This window comes from Bison bison, unplaced genomic scaffold (genome assembly GCF_000754665.1).
Source record: "Bison bison bison isolate TAMUID 2011002044 unplaced genomic scaffold, Bison_UMD1.0 scf7180017864460, whole genome shotgun sequence".
NCBI classification, from domain to species: Eukaryota; Metazoa; Chordata; class Mammalia; order Artiodactyla; family Bovidae; genus Bison; species Bison bison.
In genome coordinates, this window is record NW_011495022.1 from 2153864 (window position 1) to 2176198 (window position 22335).

Here is a 22335-nt window from a genome sequence, read left to right on the forward strand (position 1 = left end):
TGCCCCCTTTTCTTCAGCACCACCAAGGTTTGTGAAGAAACCCAGTGATGTTTCTACCATCGTTGGTGAAGAAGTTCAGCTTCAGGCTACTGTTGAGGGCGCTGAGCCCATTTCCGTGGTGTGGTTCAAAGACAAGGGGGAGATCGTCAGAGAAAGTGACAACATATGGATCTCTTATTCAGAAAACACTGCAACCCTACAGGTTTCAAGAGCGGAAACAGCCAACGCTGGGAAATACACCTGTCAGATCAAAAACGATGCCGGAATGCAAGAGTGTTCTGCCACGGTGTCCATCCTCGGTTAGTGCAGAGAGAATGTCATCATGAGTAGAAGGCATACACTTACCAGTACCTGTGTCTTCCTTAGTTTTTCCATGGGGTTTTAACACTTGAATGCAATTTGTATCTCATTCCAGAGCCTGCAGCAATTGTGGAAAAGCCAGAATCCATAACAGTGACCACAGGAGACACCTGTACCTTGGAATGCTCGGTCACTGGCACACCCGAACTCACGACCAAGTGGTTTAAGGATGGAAAAGAGCTGACAAGTGACAACAAATACAAAATAAGCTTCTTCAACAAAGTGTCTGGCCTTAAGATCATTAATATGGCCCCCAGTGACAGTGGGGTGTACAGTTTTGAGGTGCAGAACCCTGTGGGCAAAGACAGCTGCACAGCCTCAGTGCAAGTTTCAGGTTGGTTGGTTGGGTTTTTGTTTCGGTGTGATCATAGTACAGTTCCTGCTTTACGTGTATGTGTATGAGAAGCTCCACATTCTACAGTGTGACATGAGTCTGACATTCTGCAACAGCAAAATTAGAGGTAATATGCCTATCCTGTTGTTGTTCCGTTGCTAAGCCATGTCTGACTCTTTGCAGCCCCATGGATTGTAGCCTGCCAGGCTTCCCTGTCATTCACTATCTCCCGCATGCCAGGCTTCCCTGTCATTCACTGTCTATCTCCCAGAGCTTCCTCAGACTCATGTCTATTGAATCAACAATGCCATCCAACCACCTCATTATAGAGATAGGAGAAAAGCAAGCCCAAAAGTTCTATTCCTTTCTCTTGGAGGAATTACCACAATTCAGGGTGGTAGGAATAAAACTTAATTCCTGAGTAAGGAATGAGGATACTGTGGTTTTCTACTGTTGGTTATGCTGGAATAATTCTCCACATAATGATACACAGCAAAGAGAGACCAAAATTCCTAAGTCAATTAGCACATCTTGCCCATTGATTCTCAAGGCTCTCCATTGTGTGAAGCCTCGGGCAGTTCTTTGATACCCCCACAAAAGAGCCAAATGGATCTAGGGATATTCCATCAAAAAGACAATAATTCTCTCTTCAAATCATTTTATAACTGATGTCCCTTGTTTGTTTGATTTTTATCACATTCAGACCGAATTGTTCCTCCTTCGTTCACGAGAAGATTGAAAGAGACAAATGGTCTGTCTGGTTCCTCGGTGGTAATGGAGTGTAAAGTCTATGGATCACCTCCAATCTCCGTCTCCTGGTTCCATGAAAGAAACGAGATTAGCAGTGGAAGGAAATACCAGACCACCCTGACAGATAACACATGTGCTTTAACTGTGAACATGCTGGAAGAATCAGATGCTGGCAACTACACGTGTATAGCTACTAATGTGGCCGGTTCTGATGAGTGCAGTGCTCCTTTGACTGTGAGAGGTCAGTCCAAAATACAGTAAAATATCATTGCATTTCATTATGCATTAAACACTTTTATAATCAAAATTCAAAATTGTTAACCTTTTTCTGATATGTGCTTTTTTGTTTAGAACCACCATCTTTTGTTCAGAAACCTGACCCCATGGATGTTTTAACTGGAACCAACGTAACCTTCACAAGCATTGTAAAAGGAACACCCCCTTTCAGTGTTAGCTGGTTCAAGGGAAGCACTGAACTAGTACCAGGGGACACATGTAATGTGTCTTTGGAGGATTCAGTTGCTGAACTGGAGTTGTTTGACGTAGATACATCACAGAGTGGGGAGTATACCTGCATCGTTACTAATGAAGCTGGCAAAGTTTCTTATACAACACATCTCTACGTAAAAGGTTTGTTTGACTGCTATTCTGCATTTTTACAGTTAACATAGGTGAAGTACTAGATATGCCCATATCCATGTGTATATGTGTTTGATATCGTATTTTCAATTTGTCTGCTACAGCCCCAGCAAGATTTGTAAAGAAGCTCAATGATTACAGCATAGAGAAAGGAAAACCTCTGATCCTAGAGGGCACATACACTGGAACTCCTCCCATTTCCGTGACATGGAAGAAAAATGGCATAAACGTGACTCCATCTCAGAGGTGTAACATAACCACAACTGAAAGATCTGCGATCCTGGAAATCCCAAGCAGCACAGTGGAGGACGCAGGGCAGTACAACTGTTACATTGAGAACACTTCCGGAAAAGACTCCTGTTCAGCACAGATCCTGATACTAGGTTTGTTGTGATTGCACATTCCCATCTTTGCATACACGTAACCCCTGCAGCATGCCTCCTTCATGACTGATTCTCTCTCTTGTCTGTAGAACCACCATATTTTGTCAGGCAGTTGGAGCCTGTGAAGGTGACTGTTGGAGATTCTGCCTCATTACAATGCCAGCTTGGCGGGACCCCTGAAATTGCGGTGTCCTGGTTTAAAGGGGATACAAAATTGAGACCTACTACTACCTACAAGATGCATTTTAGGAACAATGTTGCTACATTGGTTTTCAACCAGGTTGATAGTAATGACAGCGGAGAATATATCTGCCGAGCTGAAAACAGTGTGGGAGAAGTTTCTTCGTCAACTTTCCTGACTGTTCAAGGTGATTGCAATATTTTTAAAGTGAATGAATGTGTGTCTTTTGAACAAGATTTTAAATATCTGGTGAGGGTTTTCTTTTTGGAGAAATCTTTCCAAATGCAAAGTTTTCTGCTTAAGTAGTTCTACCTACAAATTAGATTATCTTTTTCAATCACCTTTACAGAGAGAAATAAAATGACTAAATCTTCAGTTAGAAGGATCATGTCATCATTTGCCTCTATAATTAAATCTTTAAGAAAAACAAATAACCATATTTTTAAATCCTTACTCCCTGAGTGTCTCATTCAGATTGCTGGAAAGCAGTCTTAAAAAGTAAGAGAATCTGCTACATGCCAGAAATATACCTTAAACTAATCAGTTTTTCTATTGGCTTACATATTTTTACACCTACCACGCATGGGTGTCAGTCACTCAGTCATGTCTGACTCTTTGCGACCCCATGAACTGTAGCCCGCCAGGCTCCTCTGTCCATGAGATTCTTCAGGCAAGAATACTGGAGTGGGTTGTCATTCCCTTCTCCATAACATGTATCAGCATGCCATCAAATTAAAACTTTTGCTCCAAAAATTTACCTGCTTTTCCCTGAGTCCAAGTTAATTTAAGAGTTGTGAATATCTCCTGATATCCTGATGTTTTTATAGGAGTTCTATTATCTAGGTAACAATAATTGTGAGAAGAATATTCAGTAAATTCAAAATGTCCAGAAGTATTCATCACTTTAATTCTCTTCCTACAGAGCAAAAACTTCCACCATCATTTTCTCGACAGTTGAGAGATGTTCAGGAAACAGTTGGGCTGCCAGTTGTTTTTGAGTGTGCCGTCAGTGGATCAGAACCTATCTCAGTGTCTTGGTTTAAAGATGGCAGGCCAGTGAAAGACAGCCCCAACATACAAGCATCATTTTTAGATAATGTGGCCACTCTAAACATTTTCCAAACTGATCGGAGTTTTGCAGGCCAATATTCTTGCACAGCTACAAATCCTATAGGTTCTGCTTCTTCCAGTGCCAGACTCATTCTCACAGGTGCGTGAATCCCTAAAGCTTCTATTTTTGTAAGTAAAATTGTTAGAACCAAATTTGAAATTAGGGGAGGACGATTTGTGTGACCTAGGACGGTCAGGTATGGAGCCTGAAAACTTGTCTTTCTGCTGTCCTCCCAGAGGGGAAGAACCCCCCCTTCTTTGACATCCCTCTGGCCCCTGTGGATGCTGTGGTGGGAGAGAGTGCAGACTTTGAGTGCCACGTGACTGGGACACAGCCGATAAAGGTCGCCTGGGCTAAAGACAACAGAGAGATCCGAAGTGGTGGAAACTACCAGATTAGTTATCTGGAAAACAGTGCCCACCTGACCATCCTAAAAGTGGACAAAGGAGACTCTGGACAGTATACATGCTATGCTGTCAATGAAGTGGGAAAGGACTCCTGCACAGCTCAGCTCAATATAAAAGGTATCTTTGCATATCAGTTTTGTTAGAACAGATAATATTTAGGATTTTTTTTTTCATTTAGGACATTTTTGAACCACTGACATAAAAAAAAAATGTTTCAGAAGAAATAAGTTTCTCTAGAGAAAAAAATGATCTTTTAAAATCTGTATTTCTCTAAAGTTTCTCTCCCCCTGCTTTTACTTTTTACAAATATCTGGTTCTGTAACTGGCCATAAGTTATTCTTATCATCCATCCCATAAATCAGAGAACAGTTTAAAATAAACTTGTTAAAACTAAAACATACAACATTGTTAATCAGCTATATTCTGATATAAAGTAATTTTTTTAATTTAAAAATAATAATAAATACAATAAGCTTGTGGAGGGAGGCAAAATATTTAGGAACATTACACTAATATGCTGTATTTAGTTGGTCAGCATTGATTTTGAGCTTAAAATATGGCTTCTCTCTCTTGAAAAGCCTCCTATTAATAACTTACTTCTGGATTCCACTTCATATGTCCTTGAACTTTCTTACAGAGCGGCTGATCCCACCAAGTTTCACGAAAAAACTCTCAGAGACAGTAGAAGAAACAGAAGGGAATTCTTTCAAACTTGAGGGCCGTGTTGCTGGTTCCCAACCCATCTCTGTTGCTTGGTACAAAAATAACATAGAGATCCATCCAACATCTAACTGTGAAATCACATTCAAGAACAACACACTTCTGCTGCAAATCAAGAGGGCAGGCATGGACGATGCTGGTTTGTACACATGCAAAGTGTCGAATGATGCAGGCTCTGCTTTATGTACATCTTCGATCGTCATCAAAGGTAAGTCTCCTTGACTGCCCCAGCATGATGCGTTTTTCCTTTCTGTCCATTAGACAGCCATGTGTGTTTCTTCTGACATCTCAACCTACTTCTGGATTCCAGATATATATTATTTAATTGGCTTGCTACAATTTCACTTATGTTTACTAAGATATATAGATGTATGTATATGTATTATTTGTCATTTAATTACATGGCCCAGCACAGTAGGTGTCATATTATAGACTATGCATCTTAGCTTGTAAATCACATCCCAAAATGTTGCCAGGTAGTTAGAAGTCTAAGGCTACTTTGAAATTCATGCATAAGTGACTTACAAAATTTTATGAAGCACACTTGTTTTTAAATTTTGAAAAATTTTCATCATTGAATACTGTATTAGCTTTGCTTATTATGAGGTCTATCACATTCTGAAGCATTCTCTTTTCTAAGGATATTTCTAAAGCATTATGTCTGACATATATTTCCCAAAGCATTTATCCTGTAAATTAATATTAATCTCATGCAAAAGGATAAAATTTACTCTAAGAGAAAAAATGGGTGGAAAGATGTATATCATTACAAATATACAGTCATAGCTTGAGGCGAAGAAATAGACTGTATTGTTTAAGGAGATTGTCTCAATCTGATCTTCTAACTGTAATGGCTTCATCCAGATGATTATGAGGCAGTTCATCAAAATCACTTTGCAATCTAACTTCATTGAACAGCTGGGAGTTAATTACCAACTCTGATCATCTAGCTGGCCATTTCAGGGTGCCCAGACAATAGGCTAATATCATCAGTAGATTAATATTACTAATAAGGTAATATCATTGAATTAACTTGTAATTCAGATTTTATCATTCATTTAATAGGGCTTAAATGCATTTAAACACATTTAGTAAGATGAATATGTGCTTAGTGGTGGCTTTTATTCATGATTTACATTCATGATGGTTTTGCCGTGGAGTAGATAGATAAATACTTTCTATAGAATTCTGAGGCTTTTTAATACATAGAATTTTAAAGAGTAAGGCATCAGAAGTTTTCATCTGTGCAATCATAAATGTTGCCTTATTCTTCTTAAATGTAGGTCTCAGAACAGTTCAGTAAAATCATTACATAACACTGAGCTGTACACAGCCTTCCTGTCATGTTACTGATGTCTTCTTCATTGGTTTTCAGTTGAGCACTGAGCTTCAACTCCTCATTCCTTTGGGCAAAGATTGGGTTTTTAAATGCTACTGTAGCTACGTATAATAACTAAATCTGAACATCAAGGAAAATCACATATTAAGATGTGGGCTCATGGATCACTCAAATGTTGGCTTTCTTTCCCAAAGGATAGCCAGCATTGCATATCATGCACAGAATTCTCCAATAGGCTCTTAGATTTCAGGGTTCAGTGAAAATACAGCTGCACCCAAGTTTGAGAGAATCAATAGTATACTATGTGACACCGAAGTTTACAGTAACTGCCAGTGCGGTGTTTGTAGTGCTGAATCAGGACACAGACACTTGGGTAATTCATGGGCAGCATGGCATCTGTTCTTTGCTTGTTTTTAAACCTTTTTCTATTTTTAAAATCCAACACGTGTAACCAGTGTTTTCAGAAATAAAGGCACGCGATTCAATTCTACTATATATAGCAATCAGTGCTACCTGTTAGAGGCAAAACGTTCTTTTCTAGAATTTAATACTTTTTTGTTGTTATGTTCCTCATGAAAATACCTTTTTAATTCTAGAACCTAAGAAGCCACCTGTGTTTGATCAGCACCTTACCCCAGTAACAGCAAGTGAAGGAGAATTTGTGCAACTCAGCTGCCATGTCTGGGGATCAGAACCCATCAGGATCCAGTGGTTGAAGGCTGGCAGAGAAATAAAGCCCTCAGACAGATGCAGCTTCAGCTTTGCTAATGGGACTGCTGTGCTAGAACTTAAGGATGTGACTAAAGCAGATGCAGGAGATTATGTGTGTAAAGCTTCTAATGTGGCTGGAAGTGACACTTCCAAATCAAAAGTGACCATTAAAGGTACAGATTTCTTGACACTATTGTTTAGATCAACTGCTTATGTTTGCTGATTACAATTTAAAAAAGAATGAAATTAGATTTTTAGAAGCATCAGTTATTGCTCATTTGCAATTTATAGCCTCTTCATTGTAATTGAAATACTAGATCATTTCATGGCAATAATTTCCAGATGAATTTTCTGAAAGTGCCCAAGTTCACCATCACATTTCTTGACATTTTTTTCACCATATCCAAAAACATAACTAAATGGAGTTCCAGAAATGATCCTGTGTAATAATGTGACATAAGGTAGCCTGACTTGTTGTTGTTACTGTTCAGTCATTAAGTCATGTCCAACTCTTTGCAACTCCATGGACTGCTGCACACCAGGCTGCTTTATCTTCCACTGTCTCCCAGAGTTTGTTCAAATTCATGTCAAGTTGCAATGCTAACTAATAATATCAGATAGCCTGATATTATATCCCTAAAGGAAATCTATGTAATGAAACCAAGTCTAGAGGTATAAAACTTGATGCTATTGATGTGATTGTAGTTCAGTCTGCTTGCGGTAGCTGTCACTGGTTATAAATGTCTGTGAAATTGCTTTATCTTCTGCAATCCACTCATATAGAGTTCATAATATTTGTGACATTGCCAAACTCTTAAAGTCTACTTTTCAAAGAAAATTATTTATTGCAATTTTAAGGTAATTGTGATAACAAAACATGTACATGTGGTTTTTTTTTAGACAAGCCAGCTGCCGTCCCAGCAGCTAAGAAAGCAGCAGTAGATGGAAAACTCTTCTTCGTATCAGAACCTCAGAGTATCAGAGTTGTAGAAAGTAAGTACTTCATGAAAAGTATATCTTCATCTATCTTGTACATTTTACTACTGATTTAATTTCAGAAAAACTGGTTTTGGAAAATTAAATTCTTATTGAATTGTTTTCATTGTTCCTTAGAAACCACTGCAACATTCATTGCAAAAGTTGGAGGTGACCCAATTCCAAATGTTAAGTGGACAAAAGGGAAATGGAGACAACTGAACCAAGGAGGTCGAATACTGATCCACCAAAAAGGCGATGAAGCAAAGCTGGAGATCAGAGACACCACAAAAACCGATTCTGGCTTATACCGATGTGTTGCATTTAATAAACATGGTGAAATTGAAAGTAATGTTAATCTACAGGTGGATGAAAGGAAGAAACAAGAGAAAATTGAAGGAGATCTTAGAGCAATGCTGAAAAAGTAAGTTCCGTAAAACATCGCTTTTGGTAATATTCCCTTTGTGGACCGTCCCCTCCAAGATTCAGATTGTGAAAGAAAATAAGCACAAAGATGTTTTAACAGCTAAGGAAATATATAGTATTTGAGTGGAAGCTAGTGGTACCTTAATGTCAGTTTCTAAATAATCATCAGAAAGTTTTGAGAACGAAGTAAATTTTTATTAAAACTTTGAACAAAGGAAATGGCTTATAGAAAATCTGTGTCTAGACATCAAATTTTTGGTTCTACCTGTAATTTTCCTTACTCTGAATGGCTTTCTAGATCAACTGTTTTAAACATTTTCCATAATTACCAGTAATATCAATACCAATTATGTTTCATCATGATTAATCAATCAACATTTAATTTCTACACATTTCCCATGATATATATGTGTTCGTTATTAATATTTTCCATGATTGTTATCATTTTTCCTTTTTCTTTCAGTAGCCTCTTTTGTTGTACAGTTTACAAGAATACTTGTTTTCTTTCCTTTCTTAAACTCTTTGATCAATCTCTGTACCTGGCACTATGGTCCGATCTTAATCCACTCCGTCTCCAAACCCACATTTTTTGTTTGTTTGTTTCACAGTTTTGTTTGTTTGTTTAACATGGTAAAACTAGTAGTTATTAACTAAAGAACACAGAACTATAACTTTGTGAATAAAATGTAATTATATTTATAATCATTGAATGATGGTAGACAATTCAGAATAAGTAGAAGAGAGGTAATTCATGTTTATTTCTTATTTCATTTAGGACTCCAGTCTTAAAGAAAGGAGCTGGGGAAGAAGAGGAAATTGATATCATGGAACTTCTCAAAAATGTTGATCCAAAAGAATACGAAAAATATGCCCGCATGTATGGAATCACTGATTTCCGGGGTCTTCTTCAAGCATTTGAACTGCTAAAGCAAACTGAAGGAGAAGAGACACATAGATTGGTATGCTCTTTTGTGTATAGTATAATCTCTAAAAATTCACACTTGAAACATCTAGCTTACACCTTTTGAATTTCCAGACCCTACAATTGTATAATATCTTAATATAACCTAAGCAGCATCAAGAATGGAAGCTGAAAAAAAAAAAAACAAAAAAAAAGAATGGAAGCTGAATATAATCATCCATCTTCTAATTCAAAATCTTTTCCATATGTAATAATTCTACTGTTTTCTCCTTAGGAAATTGAAGAAATAGAGAAGTCAGAGAAGGACGAGAAGGAATTTGAGGAACTTGTATCATTTATTCAGCAAAGGCTGTCACAGACAGAGGTAAAATGAATCATGCTGATGACAAAATGAACAAATTATTGGAAATTACAAGGGAAGGAGTGACTAATGCATTTTAATTTTTTATTCTCCTAGCCTGTCACTCTGATCAAGGACATTGAAAATCAGACAGTTTTGAAAGATAATGATGCTGTGTTTGAAATTGACATTAAGATTAATTATCCAGAAATCAAGCTTTCATGGTACAAAGGAACTGAAAAACTGGAACCCAGTGATAAGTTTGAAATAAGCATTGATGGTGATCGACATACACTCAGAGTCAAAAACTGTCAACTTAAAGATCAGGGCAATTACAGATTGGTGTGTGGTCCACACATTGCTAGTGCTAAACTAACTGTAATTGGTAAGTAAAATGAGTTTTATTATTAAAAAAAAAAAAAACTGATGAGATGAATTTACTTTTGAATACATCACATGTGATATCAAACAAAATATGTACTGTATTATACCCACAGAGCCTGCCTGGGAACGGCATCTTCAGGATGTAACTTTGAAAGAAGGCCAGACTTGTACCATGACCTGCCAGTTTTCAGTGCCAAATGTAAGATCTGAATGGTTCAGAAATGGCAGAATCCTTAAACCCCAAGGTCGATACAAAACAGAAGTGGAGCACAAAGTCCATAAGCTGACCATTGCAGATGTTCGAGCAGAGGACCAGGGTCGATACACCTGCAAACACGAAGACCTCGAAACTTCAGCAGAGCTCAGGATTGAAGGTGGGTGAAAGAGTATGGCTAGAGTGACCACAACATGAGTCAGAGGCAAGTACTATGCACAACCCCTGCAGCCTTGCCTCTCACGTGCCTAAAGTGCTTGTGCGATCCCATTTCCCAACACACTCACAGCAAACTATGCACTCATGTCTCAAAGTCTATACAAAATCAAAAGGGAAGTATTCCCATAAGTGCCGATCCATTTTTATAGTTGGTTTGGACCAGTAGATTTCAATCTAAACAATGACACGACTTTCTAACAGTTATTTCTGATAAATTTCATGATTTCTTCTAAATTCAATGTTTTGCAATTCTACTAAATGCCATAAATCTCACGTCTCTGATTTTGAATCCTAGAAATAAATCTTAGAGAAAGGACCAGATTTCGTGGCTATATGTCTTCTCTAGGAGATGACATTTTGTTTATAGGCATCAGTTGGACTCTATCTGTATGAAACTGTATAGATAGAATTAATAATATATGTGATATGTGATTAGCACTTATTTTTCAAAAACAGTTATTTCACATGAAGATCACATTCCAACCTTCTGAATCTCTGAAATGACATGGAATGTCAAGATTTAGAAGCAAAGAGTTTTCTTTCCTAAAGACCTACAGCTTTGGACTGTATTCAGCAACATTTGGCTCTAAGGATGGGCTCTACTTCCAGGCATTGCTACCCATTTATAGCTGCTGAAATAACAACTTATGTGCCTTCTTATTTACATAAGCATTTCAAAATCTCTGACTTGCTTTACAGTGGATATTAAGGTCTGGTTGTATTTTAAAATTCAGAAATTTTTAATAGTTTTCCATTTAAAACTTGAAACCACTTATTTTTAAAATAATTGCCTATTTTTTATATGATCCTTCAAAAAAAAAAAAAAAAAGCTCACCAGACTATGTATGATATCTAAGCTGCTCACAATGCTGTGACACACTGAATTCCAGATGAAATTTTGCCGGAGGATCTCCACTCCAGCCCCGTCTCCTCCTGTACACCTTGCCATTTGCAAGGGGTGGACTCCACGCCTGCCCACTGGTGCTTGCAAAGCAGGTTTCAGAACTCTTCAAAATGAATCCTGTGAAACTTAGAAGAGCAGATTTCCTATTGAGTTTAAAATTATTTCACAAGAAAAGTTATAAAGGTCGCGTAATAAACAGTTCTAGAACCTGAAAGGCAGAATTCTTTTACAGAGGAAAGAATTTCAAAAGGGAATAAAGTGTATAGTAAGATGAAGTTTATGTTCCCTTTCTTTTGAAGCCCCCATTTCACTAGCATCTTTAAAGTTTAAGTTTTATTCTGGATTATAAGCACCTTGACTATTTTCTTCATGTGAATATTATAAGGACTTGCAGAATTCCTTTACTTTTCCACATTAATCTTACAAGAGTACACTTAAATATTGAGTTAATTTTTTGGTACTGATGCAAAGAAGTGTACTTTCTTCTTGTTTTATATTTTCAGCCCCTTTCTGCTATTCTCCAATCAGATAAAAAGATAAGACACTTTGAACATCTGAGGGAAAAGCACAGTGAAAGAAATTCCTCCCAAACTAAATTTGAACTCTTTTTTATTTAAACAGCTGAACCGATTCAGTTTACAAAGCGCATACAGAACATTGTTGTGAGCGAGCACCAGTCTGCCACCTTCGAATGTGAGGTGTCCTTCGATGACGCCATCGTAACTTGGTACAAAGGACCGACGGAACTGACCGAGAGCCAGAAATACAACTTCAGGAACGATGGGCGCTGCCATTATATGACCATCCACAACGTGACCCCAGATGATGAAGGTGACTTAATTGACAGTGTCCCTGTGAATATATAATTTAAGCTTTTCCTGTTTTATGTATTTCTTCTCTAGTTTACGCTTATACTCTATGACTCTGTCTAGGTTAGTTTCCTAGGAAAGAAAAATATAAATGAATACTATGTTTAAACAAAGAAGTGTTGTTTGCAAACATATCAGAACACACAGTTTTCATCATCTTTTTCCCTTAGGTGTCTATTCAGTAATTGCTCGACTGGAGCCGAGAGGTGAAGCGAGAAGCACCGCAGAGCTGTACTTGACAACCAAAGGTCAGAAAACACCCCATTCAAATCACACTGCGGTTCTGGCGACAAAGTAACCTGCCAAGACAATTCTATTAAATTTTTTAATACATCATTTTTTTTATTTTACAGAAATAAAACTTGAGATGAAGCCTCCTGGTAAGTTAAAAAACAAAAGAAAATCAATCCTTGCTTACAATACATTCAGTGTAATTTTGTAAGTGATAGAAGCCAAACTAATATAAAATATTATTCAGTAAAATTATCATCAGGAAAATAATACCAACGTTAGGCTTTATGAGTTTGGGAAATTAGAGGTAATGAGGTCACATTCAGCTGACTTCTAGGATCAGGTCAAACAATGTGGCCATAGAACAAAACAGATTGTCACAGGGAATGAATTTGCATGTGTCACTGCTTACAGAAGAATCTTAATATCTTTGATTCTATATTTTAGATTCTGCTGTTGGAAATGCCTAACAACCAAACACATCTTAGTTGTCTAATAAATATCTGAGCTTTCAGTCTTTTGGTTCTTATCATTATTAAATGTCTCTTTTCAGATATTCCTGACTCCAGAGTTCCAATTCCAACCATGCCAATCAGAGCAATACCACCAGAAGGTAAGAAAGACCCAGAACCACCACCCCCACCCCCAGCCCTGGTCTTGAATATGGTAGCAGCAATATGCTACCACTGGGCTTCCCTGTGGCTCAGCGGAATCCACCTGCAATGCAGGAGATGCAGGTTTGATCCCTGGATTGGGAATACTTCCCAGAGGAGAGAATGTCAATCCATTCCAGTATTCTTGCCTGGAAAATTGCATGAACAGAGGAGCCTGTCGGGCTACAGTCCACAGGGTCACAACAGTCAGACACGACTTAGCATGAGACAAACAAAAAAGAAGCAATGTACTGCCTACCACTAGAAAGTTACCAGTGCCAAACCATAGTATCCTTCTACTTTATCTTCTTCACGGTGTAATTAAAAATCAAAGCAAAAGAGTAGTTGCAATCATAAATAGATGCTATTTTTATGTGGTCTGACTATTGAACTGCTACTATACCACCTTTGAAGAACTGAAAGAAATGCATGAGACTTTTCATTGTATTTCACACAAAATGAGAAACCAAACCATGTTACTTATGATGGCATTTATTTTTTTAGAAATTCCTCCTACGGCTGTTCCTCCCATCCCTCTTTTGCTACCATTACCTGAAGAAAAGAAACCACCAGAAAAACGTGTTGAAGGTATTATATGTTAGCTACCTAAATGCCAGAATATAGGATTTAATTATTGAATATACAGACCTGGAAAATGTTGTTTAGGGCAACTTGTTGGCCCTCTAATGGTCAGCAGGTTGGATTGCCTTTCAAAATGTAAGTTACATGATTTTAGTATTAATTAAATGTGTTGGATATGTGCCTAAAAGTCTGAAAATAATTAGAAAAAAATATTTTTTAAAAATCACTTAAGCATTAAGTATTCTTGCCAGTATTCTTGCCTGGAGAATCCCATAGACAGAGGAGCCTGGCAGGCTACAGTCAGTCCATGGGGTCGCAAGAGTCGGACACGACTTAGTGCACTGTCTAAGCATTAATAACAAGCTGATTTCCCATTTCATATTTTCCTAACTACTCTGTATAGCAATAAAATAATAAAATCAAATCCTAGTGAAACTTATAGAAATAAAAAATGCTAGTGTATAGTCAGGTTTAAAATTGTGTTTTTCCTCAATTACACTGTTAACTACTCCTTAAAATTCACTATTTCATTATAAAATATGAGTTAGAATATCTTTGATTTTTTTTTTTCTAAAGCTAAGGAAAGAGCTCTCCAATAAACTCTTGAGTGTGTCAGGGAATTGTCCCTCTTAAATAGTTCAGTAGATAAATTGTACTGTTTGTGCCTGGAACCTTCTCAACTAATTAATCAACAGAGTGCCTGGACTTTCTAGAGTTCTGAGGAGTTCAGAACTGTTGTCAGAATTCTCCCAGCAACATCAGGAAAAAATTCTGCATGTCAAGGTCACATTTTCCCAAAGTCAAGCCACCGTTACAGTAGTAGCTTCCAGGATAATCCACTAATAGCCATTACAATTGGTATCAAAAGCTTGAGAAAATTTTCAGCTAGCCTTAGGGGAAATCTAGTTAAAAGACAAAAAAATAAAAAACACTTCTAGTTTTATGATTAAACTATCTCAATAACAAAGAAAAGTATTTTTATAACTTACATAAACTTAGTTAACTATATTTCATCTACTTTCTGATAGTAAAAATGAGCAAGAATCAAATACCAAAAACTAGATTTCTGCTTATATTCGTTGTCAGGAATAATAATTCATCTCAATGAGTGATTTATGCTTTGAGCACTACTGTCAACACGACTAAGTACCCACTGGGAAACTTGAGAAATTAAATCACATTTAAAAAATTCAAAACAGTGTCATTATTCACGAATACTAGGAGCCATAATCAAGTTATGACCTGGGGCCAGGATCAAGGTATATGTTAGCATTAACAAAAGAAAATTACCACGATATAGCGTAGGTGGAACTTTAATGTTACTAATTCACTTGTTATTCTTATTCCTGACAAATTTAAAGCAGTCTTACCTAAGTGAAACAAAGATGAAATAGTGTACCTTTTCTATACATGACATCACCTGGGTTTGCCCTGGATGTTTCAAAAACTTGAAGCAGGCATAAAATCAGTGTGGGCTTCCTGGTGGCTCAGATGGTAAAGAATCTGCCTGCAATGCAGGAGACCGGGGGTTCAATCCCTGGGCTGGGAAGATCTTCAGGGGGAAGATCCCCTGGAGAAGGAATTGGCAACCCACTCCATTACTCTTGCCTGGAGTATTCCATGGACAGAACAGCCTGGTGGGCTACAGTTCATGGGATCACAATCAGACATGACTTTCACTTTCACTTACATATTCTTTCTCCTTCCTCCCAAATTTTTCTACTTTCTAGTCCAAAATCTTTCTGAAACAGGCATCTTACAATAATGTACAGAGTCTCTTGTTATCATCCAAGCATATGGAAAAAATAAATTTCAGTAAGCCTCCCAGTCTCCTGAAAACATTTTAGTAAAATTTACATCTGACATCTTATTTTTTAGTGACCAAAAAAGCTGTGAAGAAAGATGCTAAAAAGGTTGTCGCAAAGCCCAAGGAAGAGGCACCGCCACCTAAAGGTATTATGATTTATCAAAATTCCAAGAATTCCCTGGCAGTCCAATAGTTAGGGCTTGGCACTTTCAGTGCTGTGGGCCAGGTTCAATCCCTGGTCGGGAAAGTAAGATCCTGCGAGCTGCACAGCACCACCCGACCCCACGCCCCAAAATTCAGTCTTTCAGCTTTTCTCTTAGTTAAAAAAATTTAAGTCCAGATAGGGAAGGACAGAGGAAGATTAAGAGTGTGACTTTATAAAATAGTACCTCTTCATTTACTCACCCTCACAGTCTTCTTTGACTCACTCCTCACCTTCTCTTTCTCAACTTTATTTTCCCATTTTTTTTCCTCCCCTGTCCTCCTTTGCCTGTGTCTGCCCTTGACACCCAATGGCCACACCAGAGAGTTCTTATTATCTCTGGATGGTGATTTAAAGAAGGCACTGCCCTCTGGTCCAACATTTGGTCTTACTCTAGTCACTCAAATAGAATGTTTTAAAGGGCTGGTGCTAGCTTTGAGTGGTTGCTCCAGACCAGTTCAGCATCTTTCTGGGTTCAGCTGAGCTAAATGTCAATACCCACAGAAGAAAAATACTTTTTACAGGGGCATCAATTTACCTACCTTAAGTTTTTGTTGTAACTTGGGAAATTTTTAGAAAGAAAAATAGATAGCTAAATTTATGCAAACAGTTTTATCCATCTGGCTAAGATTAGAGTGCAGCAAACTCCTAAAAAGAAGGAAAACTCAGGAGCACAGGGTACCCCTTCACTGAGACTTTTTTCTGAGTGGTCATTTATGAAGTGTAATACAATAAGGAGAAGCTCAAAAGCCATGGATAGTTCCTGAACTTTATCATTAATCCCTGAAAAAAATTATTTTCTTTTAGCATTATGTTTCAGTATCAGACATACTGAATATTCTCTTTATGTTTCATATTAATTGAAATTGTTTTAAATCAATCTAAGCTAGAAAAAAAGTTTTACCCTTCTCATATTTTTGTTTGCATGGCATTGCAGAGCATTTCTGGTGAGCAAATTTGCATCTTATAAAAGCATTTGGTATACAAATAGTTTTCACAGATCATACAAATGACTAACAAGGGTATATAGGATTAGTAAGCATTAAAAAATGCATAATCTGAAAATAAACTTGTATTTTATGTTTTCAAAGTTATAGAGGTTCCCAAGAAGCCACCACGTCCTACTGCCTTAATTCCAGCAGAAGGTAAATGAAAATATTAAATATTCTATGTCTTGCTAAGATTTTTATCCCTGCATTGTATTCTTATGTACTAGGCTTCCAACTTATTATAAAATTGCAGTCTCCTCTGCTACAGTAAAATTAGCAGTAGAAATAATGGCTATTTTATATTGGTCAAATTCCAGGAAAGAAACCTTGGCATATGTTTATGTAGCCTCTTTGCTGTAGACACAGGGAAAGAAGTGGTTAGGGCTAGAAAGGAGGGATCACCTCTTACTATTTCAGCTGTAGCTAACACAGATATTAAGGATCATATGAATAATGTTAGCCTTAGTATTTTTAAAGTTGTCATACAAAAGAAATTAATTGATTTAGTTACAGAATTTCAAATATTATCTTTATTAAACTGACTAGAGTTATATTCAATATTAAAAAATGTAGCTTTACAATTAGTACTGTTTTTGAAAGAAGAATTGGAATTGTAAGTAGCTACAGAAATATTAAATATAAATTCCATATAATGATCAAAGATTAAGATATTCCATGGGAAAAAAAGCTAAGAGTTTTACAAATTGGAGCTCCCACAAAACAATGGAAGATGTGTTCATTTAAGAATATTTACTGAATGCCATTTTGTACACATGGGAAGAATCCTCAGATTAAGAGTAGACTGTCTCTTGTCCCTCCTGATCGTGTTCCATAATCAACAAAAATTTAAGCAGCACCACAACACAAAGAAAACATAAATAATCAAATTGATGCTAAAATCCGAGATGCTGATATTGCTAGATGACATCGACTTTGTTTAGTGAAGTAATTTGTGTGGATATAATTAATATGCTAATCTTTTCTTTTTTAATTTATTTTAGCACCTGAAATTATTGATGTATCCTCCAAGGCTCAAGAAGTGAAAATAACGACCATAACCAGAAAGAAAGAGGTTCAGAAAGAAAAAGAAGCTGTGTATGAGAGAAAGCAAGCAGTCTACGAGGAGAAGAAAGTTTACATAGAATCTTTGGAAGAACCTTATGATGAGCTAGAGGTGGAAACGTATACGGAGCCATATGAAGAACCTTATTATGAGGAACCAGAGGAAGATTACGAAGAGACCCAGGTAGAAGCTAAGAGGGAAGTTCATGAGGAATGGGAAGAAGATTTTGAAGAAGGGCAAGAATACTATGAAAGGGAGGAAGGTTATGACGAAGGAGAGGAAGAGTGGGAGGAGACTTACCAAGAGAGAGAAGTCGTCCAAGTTCAAAAGGAGGTTTATGAAGGTATGTATCAGTTGGGTGATTTATTTTTCTCTTTTCCTCATTGTTGCTCAATTCTATTTTCAAGGTTATTAACCTGATTCATAATGAATGTGAAATAGATGAAAAGACCGTTTCCATTTTTAAAGTTAGAAATCTCTAGAATCTTTAAAAGAATTATTTTCTTCAGAGTTACTTTCATGCTTTGTTATTGTAAATTGAATCATTTAGTCCTGTTACTAAGACTGAATTCCAAGTGCTCTTTTCTAGTGTGGAAGTTCAAGTTTTAGTTTTACTACCTTGCTATCTCTGCTTGATCTTGCTTCTAAATCTGGCCTGAGTAATCCTGTTAGCAATAAAGATCCCAAATGCAATAATTTACACAGTTGTATATTATTCTTAATTTACATCATTTGCAAACTGATACAATTTATTAGAATGTACGTATTCAACCACTCCTTTTTATTACTGTTTTTGTTAAAGAATCACCTGAGAGGAAAATTCCAGCAAAAGTACCTGAAAAGAAAGAACTTCCACCTCCTAAAGGTATGTAATTGGAATTATTTAAATAGATCATATCATCAACATCATGATCATGGCTTGCTGGGCAAAGATGTATGAATCACAAGTTTAATCCAATAGACACAACTTCTTCTCGAAGCTTCATTGTATCAATGATTTTTTTCTAAGAATATCTACCTACTTCATTTAATGTAAACATAAAAAAGATGATAAACAGATTGTTGTGGTAAGCATAAAATAAAGCCAAAATACTGGAAAGTACAGAAGCTTGTACTTGAAGTTCAGTGCCACAAACTTATCTCTCTCTCTAAAAATGAAAGAAGAAGAGAGACTATTTTAATAGAAATTCTAAAAGTACTGCAATTTTTTTAAAATGCTTACAGTTGTAAAGAAGCCTGTAGTTGAAAAAATTGAAAAGACTTCTCGAAGAATGGAGGAAGAAAAAGTTCAAGTCACCAAAGGTATTATTATTTAAAACATTTCATGCTTCTGGGTAGTAGCTGAATTGGTGATTTTTTTTTCCCCACCACATTATATTTTTTATACCTTCCAAATATTCCATTGTTGTTGTTCAGTCACTAAGTCATGTCTGACTCTTTGTGAACCCATGAACTGCAACACACCAGGCTTCCCTGTCCTTCACTATCTCCCAGAGTTTGCTCAAATTCATGTCCATTGAGTCGATGATGCCATCCAACCACCTAATCCTCTCTTGCCCCCTTCTGCTTTTGCCTTCAATCTTTCCCAGCATCAGGGTCTTTTCCATTGAGTCAGCTCTTCGCATAGGTGGCCAAAAGTATTGGAGCTTCAGTTTCAGCATCAATCCTTTCAATGAATATCCATTACGTACATCTATTTTTCAAAAAAAATTTTCTCTGTAAATTGGAAGGAATTTGACTTCAAAAAACTGATAATAAAACATTTCAAGTACCATGTACACAAGTAATTGTTTACTAATATATAGTCACATGTTAGTTATTTATATAGTCCTCTAAATTAAGATTTTTAAAATTTTGTGCAAAACAATATTCTTCACAATACAAATATATTTGTACATATTTTTTAAGTACCTGAAGTTTCAAAGAAGATTGTTCCACAAAAACCTTCTCGGACTCCAGTGCAGGAAGAAATTATTGAAGTGAAAGGTATACATCTTTGTCTTTCAGCTACAAATTTTAAACATTTTTATTTATGTGTATGGATATGTGTACATATATTACTGAACAATACACAAATATGAAATCACCAAAATAAATACATGTTATATATTATATAATATACATTTTATGTTGCACATTTATATAATTTATGTAAATAATAACTTTGTTTTTAGTTTCACTCTAAAATTGCATAATTTCCTAATTAAGGAAGGATTTGTGTTTAATCAGTAGTTCTCTAACTTTACTTTGCAGTGTTTTCTATTACATATAATATTCCCATCCTCTCATTTATGTAAATAAGCCCTAATGGCTTTGGGAAAACACCGCATCACATGTGAAGAAGTTGTCTCTATTTGATTCCAATTTAATAGTATTTGATAAAGGCTGCATGGTTGTTTGTCCCTATAGATCAAAACATGATTTGTTTCCTCGTCAGTACTGAATTTGTTCTTAAGCTATCACATTAACCCACTCATTCTGCAACTAAAAACTTAAATATAGTATACAGGCCATGTATTTGATGTCTTTTCCTGGAAAAAGAAATACTAATGTGAAATACTCTCTTTGAAGTACCTGCTGTACATACAAAGAAGATGGTTATTTCAGAAGAAAAGATGTTCTTTGCTGCTCACACAGAGGAGGAGGAGGAGGTGTCAGTCACAGGTACAAGGCAAATTTGAATATGGGGCTCAATTGGAAGGGCTTCAGATGGATTTTTATCTCTCTTCTTATCTAATCTGTGTTCATGTAGATATTTCTGTCTCCTTGTGAATCTTTGTCATCTTTTCATTTCAGTTGTCTGTTTTAATTCGTATTTCAATATTCTTTGTAAATTGCAATATCACCTACAGTACGGCATACCAGGAACTAAAATGTACATTTTTTTTAAAGTCCCTGAGGTACAAAAGAAAACTGTTACCGAAGAGAAAGTTCATGTTGCTGTTTCCAAAAAGATTGAACCTCCACCCAAAGGTATTAGTGATTTATTCCAAGTTTAAAATCCTTTAAAAGTGTCAAAGTAACATTTTTTAAAAGTTCCAAATATCTGAATCTGTTACTATTAAATAATAGATTTAGTCACAGTCCACAGACCTACAGCCACTATATACAAAGGAAATCATAGGCAGGTGAGAAGACCCATGAGGAGGATACTAGAGGAAAGAATGACAATTCACAGCAGCTCTGTTTCCCACTTCACTAAGCTTATGATCCAGTGACCAACCATTTAGAAATAGAAATACAGTGTCCTGGAGCGAGCTCCTACCAGCTCACGAGAGCTGATGTTAAGTTTTCAGGAATTTGCTACCCAGCATTTAACACCTCCATGATTAAAAAATTATATAAAATTAAATAAATTATATTTAAAACTATGGTAATAAATGCTCAAAACTCATTAGTTCCCCCTTTTACTATGACTATGTTTCCGAGGTTATGTGGATTGCCTCTGAGTTGTGAAAATACTGGATCATTTTGCACTACTTCCTGTCCCTTCCAAACTCCATGACAGTGACATCATTATCAGTAGCCAGGATGCATGTATTTGCACCACCATGAAAATTGGAACTTGGAAACTGATTAAGACTACAAATTAGGGCTCCTGTCCCCGCCACCACTGACCCTCTTCTATGCCCAGGCAAAATGTTAAACATTTAGGATACAAACATTATTTAAGATAATTGAATGAAATTGTTCTAGTGCAGTGACTTTTTAAAAGTAAAATTTCTAAAACTGGTGTCTGAGAAACTGGCCCTCATACCTCTGAGGAAGGGGCATTCCAACCTGTTTCTGGGAAAGTAGAGATTCCATAGGTAAAAGTGAGTGACAGGCACATTTTCTAACTAGCCCCTAGCCCATTGCCCCTAACCCTTGATTATGACACATAATTTTGTTGCCTTCAATTGGTGTAAAACCAGAATATATTTTATTTAAGCCTTAAAACAATATATGCCTTGTCAAAATGCACAGTTTCTCAAAAACAACCCATTTTTTTTGAAGTCCCTGAGCCACCCAAGAAACCAGAAGAAGTGGTCCCTGTTCCTGTTCCTAAAAAGGTGGAGCCCCCACCAGCCAAAGGTAGAATCACGTTTTTGAAAAATATTTGTAGTGTCTATCTTCTTATAGCTTTTTCTGTTGGATCTGTGTGTTAATGAGATAGCATCTGTAAACCAGTTGTAATATAGTTTAATCCTGTGTATATTGATTTCTTTAATTTGTGGTATATGTTATACAAATGTCAGTAACACTTTTAGACTCCAGACCATGCTAATTTGGTCTTTGTCAACTTCATGTAATATATGTAATGTCTCTACGGTATCGTACTTAGCATGTATTTTCATCACAGGTAGAGAGAATTAAATTACTTCCTAAATTCTTTCACTCTTACTGAGGATTTATGATTTAACGTAGTCTTAAGTGTCTCAGAAGGAGACTAGAGTTCTCAATATTGTTTCAACAATCGTGTCTTTCAAGTTCCTGAAGTTCCCAAGAAACCTGTGCCAGAGGAGAAAAAGCCAGTTCCCGTGCCCAAGAAGGAGCCTGCTGCTCCCCCAAAAGGTACACCAGACCTGATCACAGGCTGCCCCTTTGCTCCAAATGCCAGTGCTTCGTTTTATACAGTCT

The 22335-nt window shown here is 36.6% G+C and overlaps 1 protein-coding gene across 1 annotated transcript in view; it reads left to right on the forward strand.

The window, feature by feature from the left end:
- Positions 1-22335, forward strand: part of TTN (titin) — a 275334-nt gene that overhangs the window by 93829 nt on the left and 159170 nt on the right. The window contains 31 exon segments of the mRNA XM_010859754.1: positions 18-299; positions 416-694; positions 1398-1685; positions 1796-2074; positions 2188-2466; positions 2556-2834; positions 3570-3857; positions 3995-4282; positions 4803-5093; positions 6821-7108; positions 7836-7928; positions 8049-8334; positions 9112-9295; positions 9533-9622; positions 9716-9983; positions 10096-10356; positions 11941-12150; positions 12359-12436; positions 12542-12568; positions 12973-13032; positions 13577-13660; positions 15533-15607; positions 16755-16808; positions 17654-18058; positions 18518-18580; positions 18940-19017; positions 19624-19701; positions 20287-20379; positions 20608-20688; positions 21712-21789; positions 22186-22269. Coding sequence (XP_010858056.1) covers positions 18-299; positions 416-694; positions 1398-1685; positions 1796-2074; positions 2188-2466; positions 2556-2834; positions 3570-3857; positions 3995-4282; positions 4803-5093; positions 6821-7108; positions 7836-7928; positions 8049-8334; positions 9112-9295; positions 9533-9622; positions 9716-9983; positions 10096-10356; positions 11941-12150; positions 12359-12436; positions 12542-12568; positions 12973-13032; positions 13577-13660; positions 15533-15607; positions 16755-16808; positions 17654-18058; positions 18518-18580; positions 18940-19017; positions 19624-19701; positions 20287-20379; positions 20608-20688; positions 21712-21789; positions 22186-22269 — 5571 coding nt within the window.